This window comes from Oncorhynchus gorbuscha, linkage group LG25 (assembly GCF_021184085.1).
Source record: "Oncorhynchus gorbuscha isolate QuinsamMale2020 ecotype Even-year linkage group LG25, OgorEven_v1.0, whole genome shotgun sequence".
Classification (NCBI taxonomy): domain Eukaryota; kingdom Metazoa; phylum Chordata; class Actinopteri; order Salmoniformes; family Salmonidae; genus Oncorhynchus; species Oncorhynchus gorbuscha.
Genome location: NC_060197.1, coordinates 6343843 through 6364824, shown reverse-complemented (window position 1 = coordinate 6364824; position 20982 = coordinate 6343843). Strand labels below are relative to the sequence as shown.

Sequence of the window (20982 nt, the reverse complement as noted above, 5' to 3'; positions counted from 1 at the left end):
AATGAATGGTGGAAAAACAATTGGAACCTTTTTCCTGTTTGACCACTACGTTTTATGAGTATTATGACTCATACTGTGGTACTCTATAGAGGTCTCGAGTGCCCAAAAAAACAGTTTTAGCATGGGCAGCACCATTGAGGACTTTCACCATTTTAAAGTAGTCAACTGGATGGGAACTAGATTCGGCCACGGGCCTGAACATAATAACAAACAATAACATAACAAAACAGCTCTATACATCTCTATGGAAGCAACCTGTTATACCCTGCATTCATAACCCAGTGGGAAGGTGGTATTTACCATATACGACTCTGAAAAATCCACCTGAATGGCCCTCCAACTGGTAATTACTAAAGGAAAACTCGTCTATTATACCTGAGCTCCGACTTCTCCCACATGCTGACCTCTGAAGTCAAGGAAGTGACCTCGATAACAGCATTTTCGGCAGTTAAATGCAACAACAAAATACTATTTAAAAATAATCTATTAATGTGTTTTTTGAACACTATCATTCGTTTACAAGCATAATAGCTGTACTTTAGTTTATGGTTGATGGAGCTTGTTGGCGAACTTGGCCATTAGCCAATCAGGATTCTGTCAAGGAGTGAATGCATCAAACTTGTAATTACGACGTCACAATTGGTCCTTTCCACCATCCCACTTGGTTATGAACGCAGCATAACCTGTCGCGACAATTCTACTCTCCACCCACAAGGCACTATAATACAAATTCTGCCCCTCACCCAAACTTCACAATTTGCCGGCATCGGTAGGTTATGGTCTCCATCAGTAGGCAATTTTTACAGTTTTCGTTTTAATAATTTAATCTAAATGGAACGATACATATTTATCATTGTGTTACTGGTGTGTTGTCTGCATGCGGTGCGGTGCTACAGCTCCGGAAAGGTGACTGGGGCATGTGACAATATGACACCGCAACACAAAAAAGGCGCGCAGCAAAGCCTCGCTCCATTCTCTGTCACCACTGACCGGTTCCACTTCAAGGAGGGCGATGAAATTATCGGTGAGACATCATGAAGTTTTCTCTATTACTGGAGGGTTCATGCAGAGATATTGAACCCTCACCACTAGGCCTTTTGGTTTTATTTATCTATGGTTTGGCTGTTATGGGTTGATATGCTGAAAAGTAGATATGGAATTAATAACGGTCTCCATTTTCTATGGTGGTGTTTAAATCAACTAAACACCTTTGTTTACAGTCAGGCTCCTGGCAGCTTCCACTCCATTCATTGGGTTTATGTTACAAGCCAGAGAGGTTGGAGGAAGCAGTCCTCTGGGATCCTTCACTGTAACAAGTGGAGAGGCCCAGCTACTCACCTGCAACGGACTATCTGTGAGTCTATTCCCATAGAGACTGTATAATTACATTTCATTCTGTTTATTCCCACCTATCTATTACCACCTGACCTATTGCCTGCTTTTTCTGTTATGTTATGAGGGCTACAGTATTACATATAACCAGGGGCGCAACTTTGGTTTTAGTAGTGTGTGGGGGGGGGCATAACTTTTTATTTATTTATTATTTTTATCCACTCGGATTAACACTCCAAACAGCCTACCCGACCGCTCGGTATCTGCATGGTCCTAAAGCACACCATTGCCTCGTTTTGTATCACATTCCAATTATAGGGATCCCGAGTGGCGCAGCACTGCATCTCAGTGCTTGAGGCGTCACTACAGACACCCTGGTTCGAATCCAGGATGTATCACACCCGGCCGTGATGGAGTCCCATAGGGTGGCGCACAATTGGCCTAGCGTAGTCTGGGTTTGGCCGGGGTAGGCCGCCATTGTAAATAAGAATTTGTTCTAAACTGACTTGCCTAGTTAAATAATGGTTTAAAAAAATGCAATTTCAGAATGGGAAAGTTGCATCTCTGCATATAACATTGAAACAGTAATGGTTGTTTAGATCTTATAAATGTATTTATGAGACAGAAAACAGCATTCTTGTTTTACAAAAACAGATGAGTTATTCCGTGTTCCTGCATGGGTCCTCCTGCTACCCTGTCGGGTAGAGTAGAGGCTGTAAGTCTACACTGAAAACCTTTAACAATGCAGTATTACAAAAAATAGCAGTGTTAATATAAAAGTAAAAAATAAAAATAAATGTAAGTGTCAATGCCAGTAGAGAAAGAACACAAGAATGTACATGTACTGATATGACTGCAGGGATACTGGAGATACAGTTGAAGTCGGAAGTTTACACACACCTTAGCCAAATACATTTAAACTCAGTTTTTCACAATTCCTGACATTTAATCCTACTAAAAATTAGGATAGGATCACCACTTTATTTTAAGAATGTGAAATGTCAGAATATTAGTAGAGAGAATGGTTTATTTAAGTTGATTACTTTCATCACATTCCCAGCAGGTAAGAGTTTAGATACACTCAATTAGTATTTGGTAGTATTGCCTTTAAATGATTTAACTTGGGTCAAACATTTCAGGTAGCCTTCCACAAGCTTCCCACAATAAGTTAGATGAATTTTGGCCCAATCCTCCTGATGGTGTAACTGAGTCAGGTTTGTAGGCCTCCTTGATCGCACATGCTTTTTCAGTTCTGCCCAGTTCTTTCCCTAACCTCATTGCAACTCCCCTCCAAGTCTCCGACCACTACCTTGTATCCTTTTCCCTCTCGCTCTCATCCAACACTTCCCACACTGCCCCTACTCGGATGGTATCGCGCCGTCCCAACCTCCACTCTCTCTCCCCCGCTACTCTCTCCTCTTCCATCCTATCATCTCTTCCCTCTGCTCAAACCTTCTCCAACCTATCTCCTGATTCTGCCTCCTCAACCCTCCTCTCCTCCCTTTCTGCATCCTTTGACTCTCTATGTCCCCTATCCTCCAGGCCGGCTCGGTCCTCCCCTCCCGCTCCGTGGCTCGACGACTCATTGCGAGCTCACAGAACAGGGCTCCGGGCAGCCGAGCGGAAATGGAGGAAAACTCGCCTCCCTGCGGACCTGGCATCCTTTCACTCCCTCCTCTACATTTTCCTCCTCTGTCTCTGCTGCTAAAGCCACTTTATACCACTCTAAATTCCAAGCATCTGCCTCTAACCCTAGGAAGCTCTTTGCCACCTTCTCCCTCCTGAATCCTCCCCCCCCTCCTCCCTCTCTGCAGATGACTTCGTCAACCATTTTGAAAAGAAGGTCGACGACATCCGATCCTCGTTTGCTAAGTCAAACGACACCGCTGGTTCTGCTCACACTGCCCTACCCTGTGCTCTGACCTCTTTCTCCCCTCTCTCTCCAGATGAAATCTTGCGTCTTGTGACGGCCGGCCGCCCAACAACCTGCCCGCTTGACCCTATCCCCTCCTCTCTTCTCCAGACCATTTCCGGAGACCTTCTCCCTTACCTCACCTCGCTCATCAACTCATCCCTGACCGCTGGCTACGTCCCTTCCGTCTTCAAGAGAGCGAGAGTTGCACCCCTTCTGAAAAAACCTACACTCGATCCCTCCGATGTCAACAACTACAGACCAGTATCCCTTCTATCTTTTCTCTCCAAAACTCTTGAACGTGCCGTCCTTGGCCAGCTCTCCCGCTATCTCTCTCAGAATGACCTTCTTGATCCAAATCAGTCAGGTTTCAAGACTAGTCATTCAACTGAGACTGCTCTTCTCTGTATCACGGAGGCGCTCCGCACCGCTAAAGCTAACTCTCTCTCCTCTGCTCTCATCCTTCTAGACCTATCGGCTGCCTTCGATACTGTGAACCATCAGATCCTCCTCTCCACCCTCTCTGAGTTGGGCATCTCTGGCGCGGCCCACGCTTGGATTGCGTCCTACCTGACAGGTCGCTCCTACCAGGTGGCGTGGCAAGAATCTGTCTCCTCACCACGCGCTCTCACCACTGGTGTCCCCCAGGGCTCTGTTCTAGGCCCTCTCCTATTCTCGCTATACACCAAGTCACTTGGCTCTGTCATAACCTCACATGGTCTCTCCTATCATTGCTATGCAGACGACACACAATTAATCTTCTCCTTTCCCCCTTCTGATGACCAGGTGGCGAATCGCATCTCTGCATGTCTGGCAGACATATCAGTGTGGATGACGGATCACCACCTCAAGCTGAACCTCGGCAAGACGGAGCTGCTCTTCCTCCTGGGGAAGGACTGCCCGTTCCATGATCTCGCCATCACGGTTGACAACTCCATTGTGTCCTCCTCCCAGAGCGCTAAGAACCTTGGCGTGATCCTGGACAACACCCTGTCGTTCTCAACTAACATCAAGGCGGTGGCCCGTTCCTGTAGGTTCATGCTCTACAACATCCGCAGAGTACGACCCTGCCTCACACAGGAAGCGGCGCAGGTCCTAATCCAGGCATTTGTCATCTCTCGTCTGGATTACTGCAACTCGCTGTTGGCTGGGCTCCCTGCCTGTGCCATAAAACCCCTACAACTCATCCAGAACGCCGCAGCCCGTCTGGTGTTCAACCTTCCCAAGTTCTCTCACGTCACCCCGCTCCTCCGCTCTCTCCACTGGCTTCCAGTTGAAGCTCGCATCCGCTACAAGACCATGGTGCTTGCCTACGGAGCTGTGAGGGGAACGGCACCTCAGTACCTCCAGGCTCTGATCAGGCCCTACACCCAAATAAGGGCACTGCGTTCATCCACCTCTGACCTGCTCGCCTCCCTACCACTGAGGAAGTACAGTTCCCGCTCAGCCCAGTCAAAACTGTTCGCTGCTCTGGCCCCCCAATGGTGGAACAAACTCCCTCACGACGCCAGGACAGCGGAGTCAATCACCACCTTCCGGAGACACCTGAAACCCCACCTCTTTAAGGAATACCTAGGATAGGATAAAGTAATCCTTCTCACCCCCCCTTAATAGATTTAGATGCACTATTGTAAAGTGGCTGCTCCACTGGATGTCATAAGGTGAATGCACCAATTTGTAAGTCGCTCTGGATAAGAGCGTCTGCTAAATGACTTAAATGTAAATGTTTTCTAAGGGATTGAGGTCAGGGCTTTGTGATGGCCACTCCAATACCTTTACTTTGTTGTCTTTAAGCCATTTTTCTACAACTTTGAAGTATGCTTGGGGTTATTGTCCATTTGGAAGACCCATTTGCGACCAAGCTTTAACTTCCTGATTGATGTCTTGAGATGTTGCTTCAATATATCCCCATAATTTTCCTCCCTCATGATGCCATCTATTTTGTGAAGTGCACCAGTCCCTCCTGCAGCAAAGCACCCCCACAACATGATACTACCACCCCCTTGCTTCACAGTTGGGATGGTGTTCTTCATCTTGCAAGCTTCCCCCTTTTTCCTCCAAACATAACGATGGTCATTATGGCCAAACAGTTCTATTTTTGTTTCATCAGACCAGAGGACATTTCTCCAAAAAGTAATCTTTGTACCCATGTGCAGTTGCAAACCGTAGTTTGGCTTCTTTATGGCTGTTTTAGAGCAGTGGCTTCTTCCTTGCTGAGCAGCTTTTCAGGTTATGTCAATATAGGACTCGTTTTACTGTGGATATAGGTACTTTTGTACCTGTTTCCTCCAGCATCTTCACAAGGTCCTTTGCTGTTGTTCTGGGATTTATTTGCAATTTTCGCCTCAAAGTATATTAAACTCTAGGAGACAGAACGCGCCTCCTTCCTGAGCGGTATGACGGCTGCGTGATCCCATGGTGTTTAAACTTGCGTACTATTGTTTGTACAGATGAACGTGGTACCTTCAGGCGTTTGGAAATTGCTCCCAAGGATGAATCAGACTTGTGGAGGTCTACAAATTTTTTTTTGAGGTCTTGGCTGATTTCTTTTGATTTTCCCATGATGTCAAAGAGGCACTGAGTTTGAAGGTAGGCCTTGAAATACATCCACAGGTACACCTCCAATTGACTCAAATTATGTCAATTAGCCTATCAGAAGCTTCTAAAGCCATCACATAATTTTCTGGAATTTTCCAAGCTGTTTAAAGGCACAGTCAACTTAGTGTATGTAAACTGGAATTGTGATACAGTGAATAAGTGAAATAATCTGTCTGTAAGTAATTGTTGGAAAAGTTACTTGTGTCACGCACAAAGTAGATGTCCTAACCAACTTGCCAAAACTATAGTTTGTTAACAAGACATTTGTGGAGTGGTTGAAAAACGAATTTTAATGACTCCAACCTAAGTGTATGTACATTTTCAACTTCAAATGTAGATGAGGTAGTTAAAAGCATACAATCAAGGGTAAAGTGGCTGAGAAAAATAATATATTTATGTAAGGTTGTGTGTGTTTGTTTAACTATCCTTGTGGGCAAGGTAAAACAAGGAAAATTCGGGGACATTTTGCCGGTCCCCATGAGGAAAAACCCTATTTTAGGCCTAGGGATTAGGTTTAGGGTTACAATTAGGGTTGGGGTTAGGAGTTATGATTAGGTATAGTTTTAGGATTAGGGGTTTGGGTTTAGGGTTATGGTTAGGTTAGATTTAGATTTAGGGTTAGGGAAAATAGGAGTTTGGATGGGAATCAATTCTTTGCTTCCCACAAGGATAGCAATACAAAACTGTGTGTGTGTTAGGAGAGCACATCCTGCAATTGTGCATAATCAGTGCAGATCAAAAATAGTGACTAAAATATGTCAAACACCTATTTGTCAGTGGCAACTGACAAGACTATAGCTGACTAAATAGACCCAGAAAAAAAATATACTTAAGCAACAATTACTTTTCATTTCAGTTGACTAAAACGAGACGATCAACAATATTGTAGTTAATCCACAATACTAATCTAATTGACACAGTGAAAAGATGGAAGCATGTACAGAATAAAAAATATTCCAAAACATGCATCCTGTTTGCAATTCACTTTTTGTCCTGAATACAAATTTGGGTCAAATACAACACATTACTGAGTACGACGCTACATATTTTCAAGCATAGTGCTGGCTGCATCATGTTATGGGTATGCTTGTAATTGTTAAGGACTGGGGAGTTTTTCACGATAAAAATAAATGGAAAAGGAGCTAAGCACTGGCAAAATCCTAGAGGGAAACAAAAGGCCCTGGAGTTGCTTACCAAGATGACAGTGAATGTTCCGGAGTGGTCGAGTTACAGTTTTGACTTAACTTCTACAGGATCGGTGCCCCCCCCCCCCCGGGCGCGGGACGGTTGAGCTAACGTAGGCTAATGTGATTAGCATGAGGTTGTAAGTAACAAGAATATTTCCCACAAACTTCAGTGTTTCCTTTCAAATGGTATCAAGAATATGCATATCTTTGCTTCAGGTCCTGAGCTACAGGCAGTTAGATTTGGGTATGTCATTTTGGGCAAACATTTTTTTTAAAAGGGTCCAGTCCTTTTAAATCTGCTTGAAAAATCTATGGCAAGACCTTAAAATGGTTGTCTAGCAATGATCAGCAACCAATTTGACAAAACATGAACAGTTTTGAAAATAATAATGGGTAAATGTTGCACAATCTAGGTGTGGAAAGCTCTTATATACTTAGCCAGAAAGACTCACAGCTGTAAACTCTGCCAAAGGTGATTCTAACATGTATTGACTCAGGGGGTTGAATGCCTATCTAATCATGATATTTTTGTGTTTTATTTTTCGTGAATCTTTTACAATGTTAGGCTTTTTCTTCCACTTTGACATTAGAGCATTTTGTGTAGATCGTTGACAAAGAAAATGACAAATCAATTTTAATCCCACTTTGTAACACAACAAAATGTGAAAAAAGTCAAGGGGTGTGAATACTTTCTGAAGGCACTGTATATCCTAAGGTTTGTATCACAACTAAAGTTGCATAATTAACTCTAAATTAAGCATATAGGAGGACCTGTTTCTAATGATCACTTTGTTAACCTCTCAACATAGAATAGCCACATGTACCCACTCCCTCAGAAATATCATTTCTATTTATTCAGCTATGTTGAATTGTATTCATCTTACTATAACATATTTTAAAATAATGCCACAGGAATGATTAAATTAGCTATTGTAGCTCACAGCCATATGACATTGCCAGGGCCTAACATATGGACCACTCAGAATATGCTATTTGGTTCTTCTGAAATTGTAACGGCTTTCTTCCGCTGAAGGAGAGGAGGACCAAAATGCAGCGTGGTTAGAGTTCAACATCTTTAATAAAGACCATACACGAGAACACTACAAAATACAAAACAACAAATGTGAAAACTGAAACAGTCCTATCTGGTGCTATGACACAAAGACAGAAGACAATCACACACAAAGTACCCACAGAATATGGCTGCTTTAATATGGTTCCCAATCAGAGACAATGATAGACAGCTGCCACTAATTGAGAACCAATCTAGGCAACCATAGACCTACAAACTATCTAGAAAGGAAACAGCCACATAAACATACAAAAAACCCTAGACCAGACAAAACACACAAATCCCCGTGTCACACGTGTCACCGGACCTAACCAAAATAATAAAGAAAACAAAGATAACTAAGGCCAGGGCGTGACAGAAATAGACTACATTTTCTTCATATCATGTTTCTTTAGACCTGCCTTAAATACATTTTGGATTTATGATTGTATAGGTTAAATTAAATTGATTGGAGTTTTTAAAATGTATATTTTCCAAAGGTCTGCATCAGAGACAGGGAACTACTAATGTCAAGCACTTCAGTGAGACTTTGACCATTTGCTTTCACAGGTAGCAAGACTGACTCTCCCCCACTCTGCCTATCCTGAACACCATCTCCCTCTCTGGGAACTCAGTAACCTGAGAGCTTGGACTTACGTGGTGGACACATTGACGCTTTGTGCCCTTGCTGCTGACAATAAAAACAGGTCCCTCACATCTGATCCCTTATTTACTCCTCCCAGACACAATCCCCCCAGAGTTACCTCCATCTTTGGTGTTCCAGGTGTCCCTTATGCCTCTGAAGCTTCTTGGAGTGGATGCTGCAGGTTGTGATGGGCCCCCTTTTCGTATGTTGAGGTACTGCAGTGCCCGCTTGGCCGCCATAAGCCCATCCTTGGGCTCGTGCTCTCGGATCCGAGTGTTATGTAGAAGAACTTGTAGAAGTTGCTCGAGGTTGACGACCTCACCGATCTTGTCCTGTGTCTTCTCCTCCGGTCGAACCCATCGACAGTAAAAGTCCCTGAGGCGGTGGGAAGTCTTCGTCTGACTCTCTCGATGGTGTTGATCCAGCTCTGAAGTGTTGAAGGTAGGTGTCTGGGGAGATGTCCAACTTCACCAGCAGTGCTTCCTTCAGGTCCTTGTAGACTTTGGACAACCCCTCATCAGTTGCTGTGTAAGCCTCTATGGCCTTTCCCTTGAGCAATGGATTTAGATGGCAGGCCCACTCTTCCTCTTGCCACCGCCAAGCTTTGGCCATTCGTTAAAAACATCAGCAGGTCATTTTCAATGTCCACCCTCTGCTGGTAAGAAGGCATTTTCGGCTCCTTCCTCGGGAATGCTGGAGGGTTGACATTGGTGCTGCTGGACTGGTCTCCTGGTGCTGGAGTTTAACATCATTGCTACTTCTAAACCCTGCTGTGGAGTTGAAGTCCCTGCTACGTCGACCCTCAGTCGACTTGGTGTTGGCAGACCCATTCATGGGCTCTGGCTGGCAAGCTCCACTTGGGAGACGTGAGGGATGTGAGGATAGATTGTCATAGACCCTGGATCTCCTGCTTGAGGTCTTTGTCCCGCCTCTCCAGGTTACCATGGTTGGATTTGGTTCTGGGCCCTCCACCAGTTCTCAGCCGCTCCTTCAGTCGAGCTGCTCCCATGGACCTTCTCTGGTTGTATCTGATTATTCCATCGGCAGCTCACGCAAGTCGGAAAACCTTTAACTTACGCAAATATTTGCGGCACAGGTAGGTTCTTTTGCTTGTATTTTCAATCTGTTGATGCATTGCGCGTGATGCACAATATGTAAACAATAGCTGAATGTAGTCGACAAAGGGAACGTTTTCTCGGAAGTTCGGCTAGGCTCGGCCATATTGTGCAAGTGTTTGTCACATGTGAATTGCATCAGCACTGGAAATAAAAAATGTAAATACAAATTAAATACAGACCAGCATACTGAAGGTCAGGTTGATAACACTACTCTGTGGATATTTGATGTCACATTCTTACCTGCTAAAGGACCAACCTCACGGACAACCGGAAAAGTATCATTTTATTCATCATTCTGGTTGGTAGAGGTCTTGAGAGGAAACTTTGCTCAACCAAACGCACATATCTGCCCAGATTAGAATTCTATGCAATACAACATCGGGTCTTCAGGCTAAGTTTAATTTTTTACATTTTATTTCACCTTTATTTAACTAGGTAAGTCTTATCAAATGGGGCCATCTTCTGTATACCACCCCTACCTTGTCACAACAAAGCTGATTGGCTCAAATGCATTAAGAAGGAAACTTATAACAACTTTTAACAAGGCACACCTCTTATTCATTCCAGAAAGAGTTCCAAGAGTGTACAGATGTGCCTTGTTAAACCTTTAACAAGGCACACCTGTTAATGCATTCCAGAAAGAGTTCCAAAAGTGTGCAAAGCTATCATCAAGGCAAAGGGCGGCTACTTTGAATAATCTCAAATATAAAACATATTTTGATTTGTTTAACACTTCTTTGGTTGCGACATGATTCCATATGTGTTATTTCATAGTTTTGATGTCTTTACTGTTATTCTACAATGTAGAAAATAGTAAGAATACAGAAAAACCATTGAATAAGTAGGTGTGTCCAAACCTTTGACTGGTCCTGTATGTATACTGCCTGAATCTCAGGTGGGAACAGTTCCGGCGACCTTTATGATTGCACATTCGGCAAATCACCAGCAGACAGAGTTCCATTTGAATCCATTTTACCATTCACTGTGTTGGTGGTGCTCATAAAATGTATCATAACTCAAAGGTGGCGCCACAGATCCCAGAGTGGTGGGGCGATTATTTTCTTCTTCCTGAATGTAACCAGGTAAAATTCAGAAACCTGATTGTAAGCAGGCACCTTAAGGGTTCCCCTATTTCCTGGGGCAAGTAGACTTAGAAGTCTTGGTTATTCCAAATGTCTTCCATTTAAGAATGATGGAGGCCAATGTGTTCTTGGGGACCTTCAATGCTGCAGAAATGTTTTGGTACCCTTCCCTAGACACAATCCTGTCTCGGAGCTCTACGGACAATTCCTTAGACTTAATGGCTTGGTTTTTGCTCTGACATGCAATGTCAATTGTTGGACCTAATATAGCCAGGTGTGTGCCTTTCCAAATCATGTCCAATTAATTGAATTTACCACAGGTGGACTCCAATCAAGTTGTAGAAACATCTCAAGGATTATCAATGGAAACAGGATGCACCTTAGCTCAATTTAGAGGCTCCATGGAAAAAGCTCTGTATACTTATGTAAATAAGGTATTTCTAAAAACCTGTTTTCACTTTGTCATTATGGGGTATTGGGTGTAGATTGACAATGAAAACATTTAATTTAATACATTTTAGATTAAGGCTGTAAAATAAAATTATTTGGAAAAAGTCCAGGTGTCTGAATACTTTCCCAATGCACTGTAGGTCTAAAATGGCCACTTTCATCATGATGCGCCCCCCCCCATAAGAAATGTAAGAAGCTTAACAAACATCCCTCCTCCCAATTAAATGTATATGTGAGAATAGCCAGAACAATCTAAGAAACCCTAAATATCTTTGGGTCTCCCTGGCATGGAATCACCCTGTTGCATCTGAATAAAACAATCTTCATGGATCCTTTTTTTTCTCCTTTTCTCAGAATTCTGCAGTTTCTCACACATCAGATTCACCTAAATCCTCCATCCAGGGAATATGGAGGGCCCCCATATCAGGCAACCTCAACTCCATCCAATTCAGGTGATTCACCCATCCAATATCCCCTAGCTCGTGAAGCAGAATGTCCACGTCTTATAGCCTGGGGCTCGGTTTCCGGTACACGGATTAAGCCTCGGTTTCCGGTACACAGATTAAGCCTCGTTCTCGGCTAAAGCACACGTTCAATGGAAAATCCGTCCCTTAATGTTATTACATTGCTTTACTATATGTTCTGCCATGCCATTTTTACAGTGCATCCTTTGTAAAAGATTACTCCACCTTCTGGGTTGGAGTGAGAAGTTCTCCAGTCACATACAACATCGCTGCTGCGCCCCCAACTAACAGCAAATCCATATCCATCACCTCTACCTCCTCCTTCGCCTCATCCTCAAAAGTGAGTAAGATTACATGCACACAATAATACAATTATTGTGAATATTCAGATTAATATAATAATTTGATTAAAACATTTGCATGCTTTGCAAGAATAATAATTTCCCTAATAATCCTGTTTATATGGACACGAAATCAGGCTACTGATGGGACTTTGATAAATGCAGAAAATTGCCAATCAAAATATGTGCTACCATGTTATTTTTGGGAAGCCTAATTTGATTCTGACATTTTTAACTCCCTTCACTCGTGCAAAGGACGGAGGCTTGCACTGCTGGTTTTATCACATGCGCAGATCAAATACACCCTGGAACTACGATTAAAGTGTTTACCCTTAAAGGTTATTCGGCTGTCCCCACAGGAGAACCCTTTGAAGAACCCCTTTTGGTTCCATGTAGAACCCTTTTGGTTCCAAGTAGAATCATTTTGGGTTCCATGTAGAACCCTTTTCACAGAGGGTTCTACATAGAACGCAAAAGAGTTCTACCCTGAAACCTAAAAGTTCCCTTGTATGGGGACAGCTGCAGAACCCTTTTGGAACTATTTTTTTCTAAAGAGTGTACATGTCCTAATAATTCTAAAGGTTGCTCAGAAACCAGATGTTTTAATCGGCGTATGCTTACTTAGATTATGAACTTATGCCAATTAAGATAAGCAGAGTAAGTTGTTTACATGACTAATGCCATACTCGGCCTACTGCCATAATCAGTTTAATATCGAATTATTAGTGTGCATGTAAATGTACTCAGTATTTCCATTGAAATCCTTAGTACTTATGGTAATAGATAGTAGTACAGATATGTTTTTATCTAAAACATAAACTTGCCTTAACAATGTATCACAAGTGTAATAATAGTCTATCAAAGGGGGATATTTGTATTTGTCCTGTTTCATTGCACGTAGAAGTGGGTAACCTGTACGAGCGTGAGGTGAGAAATGGAAATGTGTTTTTTGCATTTTCCCAACTCCCCCTGAGAGTGGGGTCATTGACGGCGACCCTGGCTTTGCTCAAAGGCAGATCAACAGATGTTTCACCTTGTCGGGTCAGGGATTCGAACTAGCAACCTTTCAGTTACTGGCCCAACGCTCTAACCGCTAGGCTACCTGCCGCTCACTCTCAGACAATATTGTCATATTACATTTTCAAACAAACAATAACATTTATTTTTACATCAGTTGTCCCAAAGTGCTTTACAATAACGTTGAATATGTTTGTAATAGTTGTCCAACTCCAGCACTGGATGTGGCAGCACTAAGGTCTGTTTCAGCCAACCTCTGAACTGTGACCCTGGGGTCAGCCCAGACTGTTACTCCCTGTCTGCTATGACTTCTCCCGGTGATACAGCCATCCAGTTGGAGATGACTGGCCCTTCAGATGGCTACATCGCCATCGGCTTCTCAGATGACCAGAGGATGGTAATTTAGCCTTTTCAGAAGTAGTGCATGCACATCCTGCAATTCAATATGCTTATTTAAATTTCGAGGCACTCGTCCAGATACTTTCACTTCAATGAAAACGATGAACAACATGAGGGCAGTTGAAAGGCAGCCTATAAACTGCAGGAGCATTCAACAGTGTGCTATTTTTATTTTATTAATTTTTGTTTATTGTACCCTGCACCTTCAAGTAGCCTGTGGCAGGGTTGATTGTGTTCCTCTCATAATCTGTTTTCCTTTACATCACATAAGGGAAATGATGACATCTATATTTGTGGACGGGACAGTGGCGGGTTCATCCAATTGCAACACGCCTTTTCAACAGGAAGGAAGATACCGGACATACTTCCTCTGGTACTTGCTTGCTATTATGACATATGAAATGCAAAGAGGAGAATAGAAATTGGAATATGGACTGGAATTAAAGTTCTGATTTTGACTGATTTGAAATGGAATGTACCCCCTACCCTGATGCTATAATGACTCGCAAAACAATCAAAAGTAATGACTCAAATGTCTCTTGTTTGTCGTTTTCTAGGGAAATGTTTCTGATGTTAAATCCTCAGTGAATAATAGTATCATTAGCTGTTCCTTCACGACTAGGAACCCCATTTCAACTCAGCGATCCGGAGGGTCCAGTTCCCTCTACTATCTCATGATCGTTCACGGACCCTCCAGTAGTGGTACAGTATGAGCCAAAAGCTTACAGCATAGTAGCACCAGTACTGGTACAGAGGAAGTAGTTGTATCCCACTGTCATTTTATGGACATAGTGCTATGACATCTTTAGATAATAATGAGTGACATTACATGGACATGGAAGACGGGATCTTAAATCAGCACTCCTACTCTGAGATATTTTATCAATACGGGCCCTGTTATCTAATAAGGATTCAAATATTGTGGGCCTGGTACTGATGAAGAAAGCGGTCCGCTTCAGTCAAGCAGTCATATGTTTCATAATATCATTTCATTCTATTTCTCTTCCATTTCACTTTTCGGTTGACTTTGACAGGGACAATCGGCTTTCATACGGGCACCTTCATCAGTGACACTAAAGTGGACATTTCAAGTCCTCAAGTTGTTACAAGTGAAAAAGAGCCACCTATTATTAAAGCACATGGTAAGGTTGCCGTTTCCTTAGTGAGGAGAGTTTGCATGCATAACCTCGAACAAATTGTTATACGGTAATACACTGATTATAACTACATATACAAGCTTATAGATTTGTGTATTGATTATGGATAATTGATTTATTATCCTGTTGTTCTTCAGGTTCCCTGATGTTGATAGCGTGGATGACCACGGGTAGTTTGGGAATGATCATAGCCAGGTATCTGAAAGGTGTGGCCAAGGGGAAACATTATTTTGGGAAAGATGTTTGGTTTCTGGTGAGTTTCTATAATACTGTCAAGTGTAAAAGTGTAACAAAATGAGATTGTACCGTAAGTTAGATTGTTCTTGAAATGTTTTCACTGCTATCGAATTGGTGCCTTTTCCACATATAGCGTGACTGGGAGAGTGTGTCAAGCAGGCGAGGAAGCTATACTGTTAATTAAGCAAGCAGACTGACGTCCGGCACGTTTCACGTTTTATTAGTCATATGTACGGGATACACATGGTATACACTGTCCAACAAAATGCTGACTTGCAGGTTCCTTCTCGACAATACAACAACAATAAGAAAAAAATATATATAAGATTATGAACATAAACATTAGTAATGTTTTTAGTTCCAAATAATAATGCCACGTGATCTGTACTCTTGACTTGCATGTTCCTCAGGCGCACGTGTCTCTTATGACACTCACTGTTGCCGCCACCATCATCGCCTTCATTTTGGCCTTCTCAGAAGTTGGAGGCTGGAGTGGGGTATGTATCATAAACCTTTACTGCGCGCCGATTGTTATTTAAAACAAACAGACCTATCTGACAAATGCTGTGCCGTCTACAGTTTTATGAAACCTACTCTATTATGGAAGGCTCCGATAATTGAAATAGTTATGAGACAGTTTATGAGCCCAGTGTGTTTATAGGGAGCCCATCCTGTGTTGGGCTGCATCGTTATGATCCTGGCCTTCTTCCAGCCTATCGCTGCCATGTTCCGATGTGGACCTCAACATCACTGGTAAGGGATACAGACTCATACCTAGTGTATGTCAGTTTGCTCATGTGTATGTAAATCCAAAAGTGGCTTGTTTTCTCAAGGTAATGTATTATATTTGTGTTGTTTTTTCACAGGCGATTCCTCTTCAATTGGTCGCATGCTTTGAATGCAGTGGCAATAAAAGTTTTAGCTGGTAAGGAACTGTGATCATGACATTGTTTTTGTTGGATTTTATTAGCATAGTACAAAGTACCATATCTTCTCAGCCAATATCTGTCAAACATGTTTGCTGTTGCACTACTACCATGTTAGTAATTGTGTTGACGTTATCTTCCAGTGGCAGCCATCTTCACTGGGCTGTCGTATTTTAGCACCTCTGAGGATAGTTGGCTTCTGAAGGTGATGGGTGGGTTTGTTGGATGGGAGGCAACGCTGTACATCCTGCTAGAACTCCACATGCGCTGGAAGCTCAATGGTGAGATCAAATACATTAATTACATTTACATTTAAGTCATTTAGCAGACGCTCTTATCCAGAGCGACTTACAAATTGGTGCATTCACCTTATGACATCCAGTGGAACAGCCACTTTACAATAGTGCATCTAAATATTTTAAGGGGGGGGGGGGGTGAGAAGGATTACTTTATCCTATCCTAAGTATTCCTTAAAGAGGTGGGGTTTCAGGTGTCTCCGGAAGGTGGTGATTGACTCCGCTGTCCTGGCGTCGTGAGGGAGTTTGTTCCACCATTGGGGAGCCAGAGCAGCGAACAGTTTTGACTGGGCTGAGCGGGAACTGTACTTCCTCAGTGGTAGGGAGGCGAGCAGGCCAGAGGTGGATGAATGCAGTGCCCTTATTTGGGTGTAGGGCCTGATCAGAGCCTGGAGGTACTGAGGTGCCGTTCCCCTCACAGCTCCGTAGGCAAGCACCATGGTCTTGTAGCGGATGCGAGCTTCAACTGGAAGCCAGTGGAGAGAGCGGAGGAGCGGGGTGACGTGAGAGAACTTGGGAAGGTTGATCACTAGACGGGCTGCGGCGTTCTGGATGAGTTGTAGGGGTTTAATGGCACAGGCAGGGAGCCCAGCCAACAGCGAGTTGCAGTAATCCAGACGGGAGATGACAAGTGCCTGGATTAGGACCTGCGCCGCTTCCTGTGTGAGGCAGGGTCGTACTCTGCGGATGTTGTAGAGCATGAACCTACAGGAACGGGCCACCGCCTTGATGTTAGTTGAGAACGACAGGGTGTTGTCCAGGATCACGCCAAGGTTCTTAGCGCTCTGGGAGGAGGACACAATGGAGTTGTCAACCGTGATGGCGAGATCATGGAACGGGCAGTCCTTCCCCGGGAGGAAGAGCAGCTCCGTCTTGCCGAAGTTCAGCTTGAGGTGGTGATCCGTCATCCACACTGATATGTCTGCCAGACATGCAGAGATGCGATTCGCCACCTGGTCATCAGAAGGGGGAAAGGAGAAGATTAATTGTGTGTCGTCTGCATAGCAATGATAGGAGAGACCATGTGAGGTTATGACAGAGCCAAGTGACTTGGTGTATAGCGAGAATAGGAGAGGGCCTAGAACAGAGCCCTGGGGGACACCAGTGGTGAGAGCGCGTGGTGAGGAGACAGATTCTCGCCACGCCACCTGGTAGGAGCGACCTGTCAGGTAGGACGCAATCCAAGCGTGGGCCGCGCCGGAGATGCCCAACTCGGAGAGGGTGGAGAGGAGGATCTGATGGTTCACAGTATCGAAGGCAGCCGATAGGTCTAGAAGGATGAGAGCAGAGGAGAGAGAGTTAGCTTTAGCGGTGCGGAGCGCCTCCGTGATACAGAGAAGAGCAGTCTCAGTTGAATGACTAGTCTTGAAACCTGACTGATTTGGATCAAGAAGGTCATTCTTGATATATAATACATAATGATATACATAATACATAATGATATCGATCTTAATTTAGTTAAATTCAGGTTGATGATATATAGCCCCCCTATAATATTGAATAACCTCATATTGTGGATCTGCCATATACCTTTTGTCGGCCTCTTGGCGCACGTCAAAATCTCTGACGAAGGATAAGAGGCCGACACGTACTCTTGAATAAACAAAGTGATACAAGCAAGAGAAGTGTGCAGGTTTCTATTTTTCTTTCAAATACTTCAATGACTTTGGTTGTTCTTCTAGATCATGCAGAGAGTGCTTCTGAATTGGTACGCTGATTTCCACCATTTAATCCCACACATTTAAATGTACTTATTGTGTCAGTGAATTAGAAAAGTGACTCATTCTTAACAACTATTTTGTCTGCCACGGCTGTACTTGACTTTTCTTTTCTCCCCCAGACAAGAATGGAGTTGTTACTGCTGGTCTTGTTTTTCCTTGGAAATATAGCCTTTTTGGTGGCACTACTTGTTGGAATTGGCTCGTCATGAAGATCTGCTGAGCAATGGACTGAGATCGGAATGTTGTGATACAGTATATCTATAAAATAGCTCACTGTACAGTATATTTTTAGGTTGTTTTATATTTGTTTGTTGTCAAATGTTTTAAAGTATCTGTCCATTGATTGAGGATTGAATGCGATCAGATCATCAATTTATACAGTATCCCTCCATATAAGTATGACAGACTTTCCATGAGGACGGGCATATTGGAAATTTAACCAGGCTTTATTGACTGACACTACTTTCTTAACACAAAGTAAGGAATTCTTAACATACTTTTTCTTGCACAATACTGGTTCAGTGGACCCAATTATTGTACCTTTAGAAGCCATTCAATTCAATTTTCATCCCTAAAACGGTATCGGTCAACAGAGAAAAGAATTTCAACAGAAATAGAACATCTAACATTACACATCAATGGTGTTGAATGTACTACAGAATCCCTGAATAATCTACACACAAAACAAAAGGAGATTGAGGAATTTATTCAGGAAAGACCGAGTTTATTATTATTTTGTTTTCCCAGAGCAAATTCAATATAGTAACCCGACCAAAAAGAACCTACAGAAAAAAGTTACAAACGATGGAGAAATCCTTCTCACCAAAGGAGATTCTGAATGAGGAAGGTCCTCCAACCTGAGTTGATGATGAGTTTTGTGATATACAGTACCAGTCAAAAGTTTGGACACACCTACTCATTCAAGGGTTTTTCTTTATTTTTACTATTTTGTACCTTGTAGAATAATAGGGAAGACATCAAAACTATGAAACAACACATATTGAATTATGTAGTAACCAACAGTATAAAACAAATCAAAATATGTTTTATTCAAAGTAGCCACCCTTTGCCTTGATGAAAGCTTTGCATACTCTTGGCATTCTCTCAACCAGCTTCATGAGGTAGTCACCTGGAATGCATTTAAATTAACAGGTGTGCCTTGTTAAAAGTTAATTTGTGGAATTTCTTTCCTTAATGTGTTCGAACCAATCAGTTGTGTTGTGACAAGTTAGTGGTGGGATACAGAAGATCTCTTTGGTAAAAGACCAAGTCCATATTATAGCAAGAACAGCTCAAATAAGGAAAGAGAAAAGACAGTCCATCATTACTTTAAGACATGGTCAGTCAATTTGTAAAATTTCAAGAACTTTGAAAGTTTCTTGAAGTGCAGTCGCAAAAACCATCACGCTCTATGATGAAACTGGCTCTCATGAGGACCACCACAGGAAAGGAAGACCCAGAGTTACCTCTGCTGCAGAGGATAAGTTCATTAGATTTACCTGCATCTCAGATTGCAACCCAAATAAATGCTTTACAGAGTTCAACAGACACATCTCAACATCAACTGTTCAGAGGAGACTGCGTGAATCAGGCCTCCACGGTCAATTTACTGCAAAGAAACCACTACTAAAGGATACCAATAATATGGAGAGACTTGCTTGGTCCAAGAAACATGAGCAATGGACATTAGACTGGAGGAAATTTTCCCTTTGGTCTGATGAGTCCAAATTTGAGATTTTTGGTTCCAACCGCCATGTCTTTGTGAGACAGAGTAGGTGAACGGGTGACCTCTGCATGTGTGGTTCCCACCTTGAAGCATGGAGGGGAATGTGTGGGGGTGCTTTGCTGGTGACACTGTCAGTGATTTATTTAGAGTTCAAGGCACAACTAACCAGCATGGCTACCACAGCATTCTGCAGCAATATGCCATCCCATCTGGTTAGCGCTTAGTGGGACTATCATTTGATTTCAACAGGACAATGACCCAACACACCACCAGGCTGTGTAAGGGCTATTTGACCAAGAAGGGGAGTGCTGCATCATATGACCTGGCCTCCACAATCACCCGACCTCAACCAAATTGAGATGGTTTGGGATGAGTTGGACCGCAGAGTGAAGGAAAAGCAGCCAACAAGTTCTCAGCATATGTGGGAACACCTTCAAGACTGTTGGAAAAGCATTCCTTATGCATTTGGTTGAGAGAATGCCAAGTGTGCCAAGCTGTCATCAAAGCAAAGGGTGGCTACTTTGAATCTTAAATATAAAACATATTTTGATTTGTTTAACACTTTTTTGGTTACTACATGATTCCAGAATGTGTTATTTCATAGTTTTGATGTCTTCACTATTATTCTACAATGTAGAAAATAGTAAAAAGAAAGAAAAACCCTTGAATGAGTAGATGTGTCCAAACTCTTAACTGGTCCTGTACGTTTCCCCAAATCATGTTACTATCTGCTACACAAAAATATATTCTGAAGGCCTAATTTCACAGGACTAACTATGATTGGCAATTGATTACTTTCAGAAGGGGAAATGCCTGGCCTCGAAGACATTCCAATAGAGAGAGGCTTTTTATGAACTACTTAAAGATCAATTAATGTCATGTTTTAATTACTCGTATATAAACTATCAGACTCACAAAATGAGAGACTGATCTCTCTCCTACTGAAGCAGGAGCAAGGGGGACAGTAAAAGAGCAAGTCTCTTAAAAAAAATTGGAGTCAACCCACCATGCTAAAATGTTGGCAAAATGTACTGCTCATAGAATTAAAAAGGTCCTACCGCTAAATTAAGAGTCAACAACATTATTTGGGTATTAGCAAACAGAATATGAGCTTTAAAATGTAGATAAAAAATACAAGATTTTTACTGGACAGTTACTTTAAAGAATATACAGAAGATAGCCCTATTTGGTAAAACACTAAGTCCATATTATGGCAAGAACAGCTCAAATAAGCAAAGAGAAACGACAGTCCATCATTACTTTAAGACATGAAGGTCAATCAATTGGACGGACAAAGAAGATGCATGAAGCTGAAAAGTTAT

The 20982-nt window shown here is 42.6% G+C and overlaps 1 protein-coding gene across 6 annotated transcripts; it reads left to right on the top strand.

Moving 5' to 3' along the window:
• Positions 1-761: 761 nt before the first annotated feature.
• On the top strand, positions 762-18886 carry LOC124013626 (putative ferric-chelate reductase 1). Of its 6 annotated transcripts, XM_046327959.1 has the most exons (15): positions 762-1024; positions 1221-1354; positions 11731-11828; positions 12039-12180; positions 13401-13595; positions 13869-13970; positions 14155-14299; positions 14632-14739; positions 14892-15007; positions 15402-15488; positions 15653-15744; positions 15858-15916; positions 16061-16198; positions 17896-17921; positions 18054-18886. In XM_046327959.1, the coding sequence occupies exons 1-15, from the start codon at positions 832-834 to the stop codon at positions 18141-18143; spliced, it is 1725 nt and encodes a 574-aa protein (XP_046183915.1). In that variant the 5' UTR covers positions 762-831; the 3' UTR covers positions 18144-18886. The 6 variants fall into 6 exon arrangements, 4 of the variants coding, with proteins under 4 accessions (XP_046183915.1, XP_046183916.1, XP_046183918.1 ...); XR_006834904.1 differs by lacking the exon at positions 18054-18886 and having other exon boundaries at positions 14892-14960; XR_006834903.1 differs by lacking the exons at positions 17896-17921; positions 18054-18886 and adding an exon at positions 16408-16470 and having other exon boundaries at positions 14892-14960.
• The last annotated feature ends 2096 nt before the right edge of the window (positions 18887-20982 follow it).

What these genes read in the sequence shown, in the direction of transcription:
- LOC124013626 (XM_046327959.1), top strand. Translation starts at nt 832, where the DNA reads ATGGAACGATACATATTTATCATTGTGTTACTGGTGTGTTGTCTGCAT. An exon ending in TCACCTGCAACGGACTATCT is followed by an intron (nt 1,355 to 11,730) that starts GTGAGTCTATTC and finishes TCCTTTTCTCAG; the next exon opens with AATTCTGCAGTTTCTCACAC. An exon ending in TACCGGACATACTTCCTCTG is followed by an intron (nt 13,971 to 14,154) that starts GTACTTGCTTGC and finishes GTCGTTTTCTAG; the next exon opens with GGAAATGTTTCTGATGTTAA.